Below are 14,882 nucleotides of genomic sequence, written 5' to 3' on the forward strand. Positions count from 1 at the left end.
CACTGTAAAACAGCATAAAATAGCGTGCTGAGACACGCCATAGCAGTTAAATGTGCAACAATTGTCAAAAACACCATAATTTGGCATGTCGAAAAATATGACCAAAAAAGCAAGGCTATAGTATGGCAAAAATGTCAAAATTTGACATGTCCCAAAAACAGCTGAAAACACTTTAAAACAGCACAAAATAGCGTGCTGAGACACACCATAGCAATTAAATGTGCAACAATTGTCAAAAACACCATAATTTGGCATGTCGAAAAAAATGACCAAAAAAGCAAGGCTATAGTATGGCAAAAATGTCAAAATTTGACATGTCCCAAAAACAGCTGAAAACACTTTAAAACAGCACAAAATAGCATGCTGAGACACGCCATAGCAATTAAATGTGCAAAAATTGTCAAAAACACCATAATTTGGCATGTCGAAAAATATGACCAAAAAGCAAGGCTATAGTATGGCAAAAATGTCAAAATTTGACATGTCCCAAAAACAGCTGAAAACACTTTAAAACAGCATAAAATAGCGTGCTGAGACACGCCATAGCAGTTAAAAGCGCAAATATTTTGAAAAACACCATAATTTGGCATGTCGAAAAATATGACCAAAAAGCAAGGCTATAGTACGGACAAAATGTCCAAAGTTGACATGTCCCAAAAACAGCTGAAAACACTGTAAAACAGCATAAAATAGCGTGCTGAGACACGCAATAGCAGTTAAATGTGTAAAAATTGTCAAAAACACCATAATTTGGCATGTCGAAAATATGACCAAAAAGCAAGGCTATAGTATGGCAAAAATGTCAAAATTTGACATGTCCCAAAAACAGCTGAAAACACTGTAAAACAGCATAAAATAGCGTGCTGAGACACGCCATAGCAGTTAAATGTGCAACAATTGTCAAAAACACCATAATTTGGCATGTCGAAAAATATGACCAAAAAAGCAAGGCTATAGTATGGCAAAAATGTCAAAATTTGACATGTCCCAAAAACAGCTGAAAACACTTTAAAACAGCACAAAATAGCGTGCTGAGACACACCATAGCAATTAAATGTGCAACAATTGTCAAAAACACCATAATTTGGCATGTCGAAAAATATGACCAAAAAAGCAAGGCTATAGTATGGCAAAAATGTCAAAATTTGACATGTCCCAAAAACAGCTGAAAACACTGTAAAACAGCATAAAATAGCGTGCTGAGACACGCCATAGCAGTTAAATGTGCAAAAATTGTCAAAAACACCATAATTTGGCATGTCGAAAAATATGACCAAAAAAGCAAGGCTATAGTATGGCAAAAATGTCAAAATTTGACATGTCCCAAAAACAGCTGAAAACACTTTAAAACAGCACAAAATAGCGTGCTGAGACACACCATAGCAATTAAATGTGCAACAATTGTCAAAAACACCATAATTTGGCATGTCGAAAATATGACCAAAAAGCAAGGCTATAGTATGGCAAAATGTCAAAAGTTGACATGTCCCAAAAACAGCTGAAAACACTGTAAAACAGCATAAAATAGCGTGCTGAGACACGCCATAGCAGTTAAATGTGCAACAATTGTGAAAAACACCATAATTTGGCATGTCGAAAAATATGACCAAAAAAGCAAGGCTATAGTATGGCAAAAATGTCAAAATTTGACATGTCCCAAAAACAGCTGAAAACACTTTAAAACAGCATAAAATAGCGTGCTGAGACACGGCATAGCAGTTTAATGTGCAAAAATGGTCAAAAACACCATAATTTGGCATGTCGAAAAAAATGACCAAAAAAGCAAGGCTATAGTATGGCAAAAATGTCAAAATTTGACATGTCCCAAAAACAGCTGAAAACACTTTAAAACAGCATAAAATAGCGTGCTGAGACACGCCATAGCAGTTAAAAGCGCAAATATTTTGAAAAACACCATAATTTGGCATGTCGAAAAATATGACCAAAAAAGCAAGGCTATAGTATGGCAAAAATGTCAAAATTTGACATGTCCCAAAAACAGCTGAAAACACTGTAAAACAGCATAAAATAGCGTGCTGAGACATGCCATAGCAGTTAAATGTGCAACAATTGTCAAAACACCATAATTTGGCATGTCGAAAAATATGACCAAAAAAGCAAGGCTATAGTATGGCAAAATGTCAAAATTTGACATGTCCCAAAAACAGCTGAAAACACTGTAAAACAGCATAAAATAGCGTGCTGAGACACGCCATAGCAGTTAAATGTGCAACAATTGTCAAAAACACCATAATTTGGCATGTTGAAAAATATGACCAAAAAAGCAAGGCTATAGTATGGCAAAAATGTCAAAATTTGACATGTCCCAAAAACAGCTGAAAACACTATAAAACAGCATAAAATAGCGTGCTGAGACACGCCATAGCAGTTAAAAGTGCAAATATTTTGAAAAACACCATAATTTGGCATGTCGAAAAATATGACCAAAAAAGCAAGGCTATAGTATGGCAAAAATGTCAAAATTTGACATGTCCCAAAAACAGCTGAAAACACTGTAAAACAGCACAAAATAGCGTGCTGAGACACGCCATAGCAGTTAAATGTGCAACAATTGTCAAAAACACCATAATTTGGCATGTCGAAAAATATGACCAAAAAAGCAAGGCTATAGTATGGCAAAAATGTCAAAATTTGACATGTCCAGAAAACAGCTGAAAACACTTTAAAACAGCACAAAATAGCGTGCTGAGACACACCATAGCAATTAAATGTGCAACAATTGTCAAAAACACCATAATTTGGCATGTCGAAAAATATGACCAAAAAAGCAAGGCTATAGTACGTCAAAAATGTCAAAATTTGCCATGTCCCAAAAACCGCTGAAAACACAGTAAAACAGCATAAAATAGCATGCTGAGACACGCCATAGCAGTTAAATGTGCAACAATTGTCAAAAACACCATAATTTGGCATGTCGAAAAATATGACCAAAAAGCAAGGCTATAGTATGGCAAAAATGTCCAAATTTGACATGTCCCAAAACCAGCTGAAAACACTTTAAAACAGCATAAAATAGCGTGCTGAGACATGCCATAGCAGTTTAATGTGCAACAATTGTAAAAAACACCATAATTTGGAATGTCGAAAAAATGACCAAAAAAGCAAGGCTATAGTATGGCAAAAATGTCAAAATTTGACATGTCCCAAAAACAGCTGAAAACACTGTAAAACAGCATAAAATAGCGTGCTGAGACACGCCATAGCAGTTAAATGTGCAACAATTGTGAAAAACACCATAATTTGGCATGTCGAAAAATATGACCAAAAAAGCAAGGCTATAGTATGGCAAAAATGTCAAAATTTGACATGTCCCAAAAACAGCTGAAAACACTTTAAAACAGCATAAAATAGCGTGCTGAGACACGGCATAGCAGTTTAATGTGCAAAAATGGTCAAAAACACCATAATTTGGCATGTCGAAAAAAATGACCAAAAAAGCAAGGCTATAGTATGGCAAAAATGTCAAAATTTGACATGTCCCAAAAACAGCTGAAAACACTTTAAAACAGCATAAAATAGCGTGCTGAGACACGCCATAGCAGTTAAAAGTGCAAATATTTTGAAAAACACCATAATTTGGCATGTCGAAAAATATGACCAAAAAAGCAAGGCTATAGTATGGCAAAAATGTCAAAATTTGACATGTCCCAAAAACAGCTGAAAACACTGTAAAACAGCATAAAATAGCGTGCTGAGACACGCCATAGCAGTTAAAAGTGCAAATATTTTGAAAAACACCATAATTTGGCATGTCGAAAAATATGACCAAAAAAGCAAGGCTATAGTATGGCAAAAATGTCAAAATTTGACATGTCCCAAAAACAGCTGAAAACACTGTAAAACAGCACAAAATAGCGTGCTGAGACACGCCATAGCAGTTAAATGTGTAACAATTGTCAAAAACACCATAATTTGGCATGTCGAAAAAATGACCACCACAGCAAGGCTTTAGCATGGCAAAAATGTTGTGAGACACGCCAGAGCATTTAAACGGGCAAATAGTGTCAAAAATACTATGATTTGACATGTTAGAAAAATGACCATGACAGCAATATATCAAAATTTGACATGTCCCAAAACCAGCCTAAAACACCTCCAAATAGCATAAAATAGCGTGCTGAGACACACCATAGCATTTTAAATTGTGAATATCTTGAAAACGCCATAATTTGGCATGTTGAAAAAATGACTGACAGCAAGGCTATGATATGGCAAAAATGTCAAAATTTGACATGTCCCAAAAGTTGCTGAAAATACCTCAAAACAGCGTAAAATACCGTGCTGAGACACGGCATAGTATTAAAACGTGTAAAATTGGCCCAAAATAGCATATTATAGCATGTCCCAAAAATGACCATTACAGCAAGGCTATAGTATGGCAAAAATGTCAAAATTTGACATGTCCTAAAAACAGCTGAAAACACCTCAAAACAGCATAAAATAGTGTGCTGAGACACACCATAGCAGTTAAAAGTGCAAATATTTTTGAAAAACACTGTAATTTGGCTTTGGTAATTTGTCATGTCCGAAAAACAGCTGAAAACCACATAGCACACAGTTGATAAAAAGTCATTGTATTGCATTGCCTCCGAATAATGACAAAAAAGTCATAGTATAACATGTCATCTAAAAATTAATACAAACAATATAGTATAGTTCATTCATTCATTCATACTTCGTCCATAACCGCTTGTCCTCACAAGGGTCGCGGAGGAGCTGGAGCCAGTCCCAGCTGTCATTGGGCGGAAGGCAGTGTACAACCTGGACAGGTCGCCAGACTATCACAGAGGACCATCATAGTATAGTATGTCATCTAAAATATGACATGTATGTCATCTAATATGTGACTGAAAAAGTCATTCTATAGTATGTCATCCAAAATATGAAGTCATACTATATCTATCATCCAAAACTTGACAAAAAAGGCATAGTATGGTGTTCCATAACAAAATATCAGTATTGTATGTCATACAAAATGTCAAAAAAAACCAACAAGTCAAACTGTAGTATGTCGTCCACAATAGTATAGAAACAGTCATAATAAAGTATGTCCTCCAAAATGGTACAATAAAAGTCACAGTATAGTATTTTGTTTAGCAACAAAAAAGTCATCTGCTGTCCAAAATAGCACAAAAAAATAACTTAATCTTTTGAGTAATCTTGGATATGTTCCAGTTGTGTGTTTTTTATTCTGAGCACCTCTTGTAAACTCTGAGAGGAAAAAGTATAATGAGTACACAAATATTTGACAGTGCTTAAAAAATGACGTGCTGCGCTGCTTGTTTTTGTTGTCGTTTATTTAGAAAAAAACACATTTCTCACAATTTTTAAAATACAAAATGTATTCAAATGTAGTGAGGGTGCTTGTTCTAAGAACAACACTAAAAAGGAAATATATATACGGCCAAATCTGTTGTCACATCATTGTAAAGGACATAGTCATTATTAAACAAAACATCATTAGGGGATAAGAGAAGTTATTACAGATGCATTAATATACACTAAAATGTACTTTCATCTGACTACAATTACATGATTGTGACTCATAAAGCATGTATTAAATGTCTGTGTAATGCTTACAAATGCTAATATGGAGACTGAGGGCCCTGACACACCAAGCCACTGTCCACCATCGCTGAATGTTGTGCTGTCGTCGAGTGTCTGTTGCTGTGGTCTTTGCAGTGTGTCCCACACTGACGGCACTAGTTGGCAGTGTTGGCTGTTTTTTTTTGGCTGATTGAACATAGTGAGCCTGTTGATTGAGCTTCACGGTGTGTTCAGGTGTAAGTTTTTGGCCAAGCAGGTGACGTGTTACAGCACGACAGTCAGCCTTTGTCCCCACTGGTGCTTTAAGTCAGTTTAAGTGCCTTTGGGTTTTTAAGTAAACTGTTTAAGTAAAATTTTCTTTAAATTAGTCCGTCTGGAGCTGGAGGACTCCCACCGGTTCTATAACCTGCAAATGTTTCCATTTTACTAAGAACTACTAGATGTTCGTTATCTATTTATTTACCAGTTATTTAAAAATATAGAAATCTTTATCCCCTTTTCCCAGTCTGGTTGTGTTCCATTGGTTTATCTAGTGACGTTTACATTCCATGTCCCAGCTGTGGAACCGGTGATTGTCGGAGCGATAATCACAGATCCATTCTGAGCTGATATCGTAGCAGGAGCAGCAGGAGGTGCTACGGGAGCAGCGGGAGGTGCTACTGGAGCAGCGGGAGGTGCTACTGGAGCAGCGGGAGATGCTACAGGCAGATAAAAAGATACAAATGATAAGAATCAGTATATAGACGTAAAACAAAAAAAGGTTAAGCAAGTTTTAAGATACTTATCATCTTACTTATGCACCTGCATATTTTTTCTTTAACTCCTCTGCAGCGTTGTTGTTTCCCAGCTTCTTCAGGATCTCAATAGTGATTTTCACAGCCAAATCTTCGCCGTAGTTCTCTGTCATCCTTTTCACAGTGTTCGTTCGGGATGCCTCCTCCAGATGGCAAACAGGAATTGGACTGCAGCTCTCCAGGACCTCCATTGTGAGATACCACTTAAAAGTTTCGAAGTCATCTCTGCGCAGTCCTTCCAGAGTCTTGAGGAGCAGCTGTGGAGCCAGCATGTCTGCTCACTGAAAAAGGAGAGGAGGAGTAAGTTTCCAGAATAGCCTTCACTATAAATTAATAATTCAACAATAGTCCTAAATACTTTTGTGCCTAAAGTTAGGTGAGATGATTAATACCACTCTCATATCTTTAATAACCTTTTATAATGCTACACAGATCAGGTAAAAACATTAATAAGAACAACTTTTGGGTTGTGAGGCGGTGGAAAGTATTTTCAGCTAGCTCTTTACATAACCAGGAAGACCTCTCCAATGGACTATTGACCCACATACAGCTGCTGGAAACTTCATGAGTTTCTCACTCTCTAATAAGTCTGCGATTGGTAAACTATTCACAAAAAGTCACAAGTTTCATATTTTCTGATATTATGTGCAGCAGAAAATTTTAGTGAATCATTGATGAGTTTATCACTTTCAAAGAAGCCATCATGTCTGCAGTTGTAAAGAGCAATCACAAATACTGAAAATCCATCTACAACTATAGCTCATTAATAAAGGGTTGTCACTATTCAGTAAATAGTCATTAATAAATGGATTTTGGTAAAGGTGCTCAGCTGTCAGTTTTTCGAGAGTGCGGAGGTAGAGCAAATTTAGCATCAGACATAAAATTTGGCATTAAAATAAAAATGTATCATAATTAAAAAGGGAAACATTATTGGAACTTAAAAAAAAACTCCCCTGAAAAGTAAAACACAGGCATAAAAAATATCTTGTTTAGTTATTTTTTTCTGATGTGTTTTCAGTGCTAATCTTCTGACTTTTTCCACGCTTCTCTTTAGTATCAACTGTCGTTGGGGTAGTAGTTTGAGGGAAGGGTGCAAAAAAAGCATAATGTACATGATTTTTTTTTTTTTTTGCATACTAAGAAGAGAATGGCTCTTTTAACCCACAGCCCTTCAAGAGTGACATGAAGGAAACCTCACATGATCACTGACAAACACATCAGAAAGCAAAAAAAACCCAAACATTTACATTTTAAAAATGAATATCACTAATAATAATATAATAATATAATATTATATATATATAATATTAATAATATTTTATTCGTGTTTAATTTTTCAGTGCCAATGTTTCCTTTTTCAACAACCAATTTGTATTTTCAGTGCCAAAAATTACTGCCACTTTTCTAACTCCAGATAATAGTACACCAGAGGGTTTTTCTGATAAACTAAAGGGGTGCTCCAGCTTTTCAATGTTGTGTCTATAAAGTTAGGGAACACACAAATTAAATAAAAAATAAAATAAACTAAACTGAAGCAGCGGGGGACGAGATATCCCGACTTTTGGTCCCCGATATATCAAAACCACTGGATCCTACATTTCCCATAATGCAACTGATGGCGTCATCGGTGTTTGGTATGTTCTTTGTTTGTTTTTTGTTTTTTTTTTACATTACAGGTTACCATAATTTTAGAGTAATGACTGTACTGAACTTCGTGTATAAAATCAGTAGAGGGCTTCCTCTAGAGGGCTAGTCTAAAAAGACAAAGTGTCCTGCTTAAAAGAGGACTTTCCATCCCCTCCATCAGGATTCACATCTGGATCTGAGAATAACGTGTTCTCTAAACATCTACCACTCTAAACCGTAAAACAACAACAAAAATAAACAACAACCATTAATATCACTGCGGAAATGACAGTCCCAAAGTACACAACATGGTTAGTGTTAGGTCTACAGGGTTACAACAACGTGTCGACGGAAAACAGCCGCCGTCCAGTTTTATAAACATCTGCTTTCATTTCTATCGTTTCACTTAAGTTTATGCAACCAGCGCAGCAGCAGGCTGCACCACAGCGCAACCACAGAGCTTAAATTCACTTTTAATGAGCACTTTTATCCAAATCAGGCTTTAAAAAACGACTTACCGTGTCAGCCGCAGCCTATGGAAACGCCACCTCAGAGACAATGTACAGAAAATGGCGCTAACATTTTGCTTTCCGTTTTTAACAGGAAGTTGTCAGCACATCAGCAGCGATGTGGCAGAAAAAAGGAAGTGTTGAAGGTTGATACGTTTAAAGGTCACCCATGAATGATTAGAAAATATCACTCTATATGTATTCATTGTCTTCTCATGTATAAAATCATTGTTGACTAGAGGCTTTTATTATTGTTCATTTCACTCGAAAATTCAAATAATATCAGAAAAAATATATAACCATTATGCTAGGAAAAGACATATCTCGTAATCTCAACAACTATAGCTTTATTATCAAATCTACAAACAAATCATTAAATACAAATGCCACAATGAGTCTCAAGTCAAATATAAATAGATATAAACAGTGAAGGAGTGAAAATTTTAGAAATAAAAAAATACACGCAAAATTACATTAATTACAACTTTTTTAAAAACTTGTTTTCAGTTTATGCTGCCCCTACATTGAACATTACTTGTAATTTATTTTAATGAATTTTAAATGTTCAGATAACTCAAAATAAAAGGATCACATAAAATAAAAATAAAAAATAAATGTAAAGCCAGACACAGCTAGAGAACAAGCAAAACAATTTCTTATCAGAAAAAGAGCTTGCGGTTAATTTACTAGCCTTTACCAAAACCACATTTCACTTTCATCCACAGTGAATGAAGTTTACCTGGATTGCAGTTCACATAAACTAAACTCATAGAACTTCAATCTTGTCAAAAATGTTGTTTGCAACATGGATAGAGCTGGTAGCCACTTTATAACAATAACAATAATGACAATTAATCTTATTTACACCTTTAAAAAAATGTACAAAGTGCTTCACATGAGAAAAAATTCCATGCCGGGTCTGACAACTCAACGCACTGCAACTCAAGAAGATGTGTAAATATGGAAATGCTGCAAGTCGCAAATATGAGAATGGATTTTTTTTCAGGGGGGTACAAAAAGTGACAAACATGGCCAGGATATACCAGCATGGATGCATAATGAGGTCTGGATACAGCGTTGGAGGCAGGACTCTGTTCATTTTTATGAGTGAAGCATGAACCCAAAAGAACCCCAAAAAAATGTTAAATTGCCACATATAAAATTATCTGGATGATCGGCGTTGCTTCCACATTATTAGGCCCATGGAGCAAGCTACTAGAGACTTCGGCCAGTTTCTAGTTTAGCCCTGCACTAACTTGAATGGGGATAAAATTATTTAATCATGAGGCTCTTTCTAGACTTTCAAAATGTTATTGGTCCAAATGGATCAAATTCTGATAATAAAACAAATAATTTCACAGGGATCATCACTCTCAAAAGATGCATCCACTGATTTACTCATCACTTTCCCAATATAAGTCAGTAGGAAAATGCCTTTTTATTGGCCACATAGCATCACGTGAAGAACCCAGCAGTTGTAATTCCATTGTTTGGCAAAATGACAATTTGTTTCATAGCACAGCGCCCTCTCTGGGGGCTAGCACATCAGACCCCAACGAAGTGAATCAGCATTTCCTCAGATAGCGAAGGCATGACATGCCTTACTCTCCTTCTGGTTTGCTAGTTCTTGTGGCCCTCGTTGGTTGTTGTGTTAAGAAAAGACGGATGGGATTGGTTTGGGTGAAGGTATTACAGGGAAAACCAATCAAAGGTAAAGTAAGCTGAGTAGGACAGGTCATTCCTTTGCTATCCTAGGAAAAACAAATTTGCCCCCTGTGTCAGATTTTGAAGCCAATTAGTGGCCAAACAGTGGAATTACAACTTTGGGGTCCATCACTTGAGCACTAACATTAGAGAGATGTCTGTAAATCCAGGGATACATTTTCTGAGCAACAAACCCCCCACAAAATGACTTATTTCACTATTGGGATTTGATCAGTTTAGTTCAATAACAACTTTAAATGAGCTGTGCAAATAAATAATGTTATCTCTTTTCTATTTAGCTGAGGGATAAACTGAAAGTTAGCTTGCAAAAATCTTTTGCTCTATGGGCCCAACAATGTGTAGAAAGATCCTGGTAATTTTATACCCAAGGAAGTAAAAGTTTTATGTCTTCATGCACAACTGAGCCATCAAACTCTGTATCCAGTTTGCTGTATGCATCCATGGGACAAACTTGTTATTGCCAAACTTGCAAGTCATTTGTGAGCTTATTGAAATCAGCTATTTATGATTTATGGTAACAGAAAATTATCTTAAAAGTACGTTTTCATGAGTTTCCATGTTCAGGAGTATTCACTTTTTGCAAGATGACGCCTGCTTTAGTCAAACCTTTGAGTGATTCATTTCATGTCATGATTCCTATGATATCACACTTGATTTTGAATGAAACAGCATTAAATGCAAGACAAGGGTATTAGTTAAGAGTAATTACTGAGAACACTGTCTCCGTTTTTGTTGAGCGATCTTTCTTCTGTCCTCTGCTTACTTTTTATAATGATAGTGGTAATGGTAAACTGCAGTTTTTGTTGTAGGACTTCCTATAATTGATAGATTATTACTGCTAACAATACCACCAACATTACTACCAACAATACCGCCAAAATTACCGCAAACATTACCACTGATTATCACAGTACCATTGCCGCTAATAATACCACCAGCATCACTACCGACAATACTACTAACATTACCGCCAACATTACCACTGATTATCACTGCACCATTACTGCCAACAATACCGCCAACATTTCCATTGATATTACCACTGATTATCACTTTACCACCAGTGGCATTTTGGGACCCAAGAGAGATAACATTAGATGCACCATCAATAGAGAATCTCTGACCACTTGGAAAAGCCAGAGCAGACGAGGACGTCACAAGTGCATGAGTCACTTGAGCTGCTGCTCCATCTGGGAAATAAAGATTGAGAAACAATGAATCAGTTAGGGACACAATTTAGCAAATCTCAACAATGTCTGAAAACTCACTGATTTACTGCACCTGTGTGTGCTTTCTGTAACTTCTCAGCAGCATTGTTGTGCTTCATTTTCCTCAGGATCGCAACTGTCATGTTCAAAGCCAATTCTTCACCGTAGCTTTCTATCATCTTACTCACAGTGTTGTGCCGGTGTGGGCTCTCCAGATTGCATCTAGGAATTTGTCTGCAGTTTTTCAGGATGTTTAGACTGAGATACCACTTAAATTCTTCGAAATCGATGTTACTCAGGCCCTTTAGAGTGTCCAAGAGGAGTTGTGGTACCACCATCTCGAATCACTGAACAGATAACAGAGGGGAAATTAGTTAGGGGCGAGCTATGTACGGGATGAGATTAATAAGGTTCTGGTGATTACTGAGTTTTAATGTTGCTGTCTTGGAAAAGCATGTATCTCTTAAGTCCAGTTCAGACCAATCATTCTTGACGAGACGAGTTGATCCAAGTAATGTTAATAAGCAACATTTTCTAAAAATCTTAAAAGAAAACATAATTTGCGATTCAGTACATTTCCCTTAATATGTATTTGTTTCAAATTAGTTATACATAAACGTAATGTCTAGGAGACACAGCTGTTGATAGCACATAAAAGTGCAAATTTAGTAACAGTGGATATTGTTTAACATATATCTCCTTTCAACCTTTACAGCTAACAAGTGTTAGTATACATGTTGCCCAGACACAATGTTTAACCATGACTCCAAATCCACAAAAACAGCCTGAAAATTAGGAAAATCTCAGACTATAAATAGTCAGACTCTGCATCTGAGCTGGACAAAACTATGCTATAATTTGTAAGTATGCATTTGAGGGGGCTTTTTTATAAAAAAAAAAAAAAATTGCTTTTCCACTTTCTTGTTTCTTTTCTTACTTGACTCTTAATTGAAGTTATTTGTAGTTTCTTTCAGTAATCAATAATATTGCTGTTGGTCACTTAAATCGGTCTATATCATTTGTTGATAGATTTATTTAAATGTATTTGTAAAATCTTGTATTAATCTGGTTTTACTGTTCAGTTAGATATCGACTGCTCAGATGACAAAAATGTGTGTTTTTCACTTGACAGTGATAAAATATTATATATATCAGTCCAAATTTCATCCCGAAGAGGTTGTTTCAAAAATACCAATATATGATTCAGATAAAGCTTACGTATCTGCACAACATTTACCATTAAAATCACAGCAGAAAAAGTGATACATACATCATCAAGCACCTACCTGAAGTCAGTATTTTCTTATGTCAACTATCCAAGATGACCAGAGCTCCAATAATCAGAGAAAGCAGACAGAAACTGAAGTGCACCTGAAGCCTGGTCGATACTTAAAGCTTCTTCCTCTTTGTCATTCGGGAAGATTGTCGACAGCTCAGTAATCCCCGCGGAAACACCAACATGGGCGTAAACTGGTCATAGTTCAGGGTTAAAATTTAACAGAAAGAGAGAAGGTGAGAAAGAAAATGTATTGCCCATTTTAAAAACCCACAGATACCTCAACTAACACCACCTTTAAAAGAATATGCATTGAGTGGACATGTAGCAAAAGCAGCATGCTGTGAGTTTATCAAAGATTTTCATTATATAAATATGACGTGCATGTACGCACGTACGTACACACGCACGCAAGCATGCAAGCAAGCAAGCACACACAGTGGATGGAGTATGCACACGTCAGTAACTTTATAACATCATAATAAACTGTGTTTGCACCCTTCAAAACAAAGTTTCAAAGGGCAGTACATGGGTAAAACAGTTCACAGCTACCATGAAAAAACATCTGCCAAATAAAATGCAGTAAAAAATGCAAAAAAAATGCAATAAAATTTAGTTTCTAGAGACTGACTTTTCCTCCTTCTGTTTCTGCGTTCAGTTGTGTTGTGGCTGTTGGAGCGGTTGGAAGACTTGTTGTAAGTGATCCAACATTAGGTCTAACATTGCACCAACATTTGCGCCAACATTTCCCCAAATATTACCACCAACATTACCACTGACAATCAAACTACCATAAAGGTCCCTAGGAGTGATGCCCCAGCTGCACCATTAGTACAGAATTTGTAAGGAGGATTACAAATGATCGAGAGACTTTCTCCTGAGCTGCTACTTCTGCTGGAAAATAAATAAGTAAATAAATAGAGAATCCGTAAGAGACACACTTGAGCGAATATTGTACAGCATCTACAAACAAATTGATTTATTGCACCTGTGTGTGTTTTCTTGGTCAGATCGCATGTCCCAGAGATGCAAACAGCAACTTTCCGGGCAATGATCACACTTCCATGCTGAGCTGACATGGCAGGAGCAGCAGGAGGTGCCACAGCAGGGGAGGAGGTACTAGAATTAGTTGTTTTCACTCCTGCAGATAAAGGGATACAGATGTAGACAATCAGAATATACCCACATAAAAAAGAAAGAAAGAAAAGGGTTAATCCAGTTTAAAATCTTATCATCCACTGCACCTGTGCATCTGTTCTCTAACTCCTCTGCAGCCCTCCCCTTCCCCCCTCTCATTTTCCTTAGCTTCTGATTGGTTAGTTCAGTCACACGTGAGTCAGGAACAAGAAAGCGTTGTTGTTGTTGTTGTTGTTTTGTTCAAAGTATGTACTAGATGTCTTATTCAAGTAAAATTTAATTCATAATACCATCAGAATGAGACTTCTCCTTGAGTGAGACTTAAACAGAATAACAAGCTGATCAAGCAAAAGTTAGAGAGATACTTCAGACGCTTGTAATAACAACTGATCCTGTCTGTGGCAAAAATAACCACATTTAATGAAGATAGTAAAGATATAATGCTGGCTGCAGCCCTCTCACTCAAAACTGGAACAGTTTTAACCACTGTTTCTGAAGTCTTCTATTTTACTTAAGAAAAAGCACTTACAATACGAAGATAATCCACAACAAGTGAATGTCCTGCATTTAAAACTTTACTTGAGTAAAAAAAAGTGACTATTATCAGCAAAATAAACTTAATATCAAAAGAAATAGAACTAATTATGCTATAAAATGTTATCTGTCAGTATTTATACATATGTTGTCTTGGATAAATATTACTGCTGCATTAATGTGTATGTTGCATTTTCCTGCTTAAAGGAATTACAAATATCTTAGTCGTCAACATCTAGTTTACGATTAAGATATTTGTAATTCCTTGATGTATTGTTTGGTAGTTTAATCTGCAGCAATGCATCGTATTCTGTAAGATCACCAGGTGTGTCTAGCCTCTCTGCCCTGTTATAACCATATTATTGCTAGAAAATGTTAATTTAGCTAAGGAAAATTTTCTATTTTTTTGCTCCGTTGATCAAAAACAAATTCAAAATCACCAATTTGGAAATACTTGGTTTTGGCTAGACAGAAAGGGTATGGAAACTTGTTAACTGAAAAGTAG

General features: G+C 36.2%; 1 protein-coding gene across 2 annotated transcripts; it reads right to left on the minus strand.

The window, feature by feature from the left end:
• Positions 1–5,300: 5,300 nt before the first annotated feature.
• LOC121966787 (pyrin-like) lies at positions 5,301–8,618 on the minus strand. Of its 2 annotated transcripts, none has more exons than XM_088075789.1 (3): positions 8,507–8,618; positions 6,370–6,643; positions 5,301–6,245 (listed from the first exon to the last, which is right to left on the minus strand). In XM_088075789.1, the coding sequence occupies exons 2-3, from the start codon at positions 6,632–6,634 to the stop codon at positions 6,094–6,096; spliced, it is 417 nt and encodes a 138-aa protein (XP_087931915.1). In that variant the 5' UTR covers positions 6,635–6,643; positions 8,507–8,618; the 3' UTR covers positions 5,301–6,093. The 2 variants fall into 2 exon arrangements, with proteins under 2 accessions (XP_087931915.1, XP_087931914.1); XM_088075788.1 differs by having other exon boundaries at positions 5,301–6,266.
• Between the last annotated feature and the right edge of the window lie 6,264 nt (positions 8,619–14,882).

This window comes from Plectropomus leopardus, chromosome 3 (assembly GCF_026936395.1).
Source record: "Plectropomus leopardus strain MGB_pleo_1.0 chromosome 3, ASM2693639v1, whole genome shotgun sequence".
NCBI classification, from domain to species: Eukaryota; Metazoa; Chordata; class Actinopteri; order Perciformes; family Serranidae; genus Plectropomus; species Plectropomus leopardus.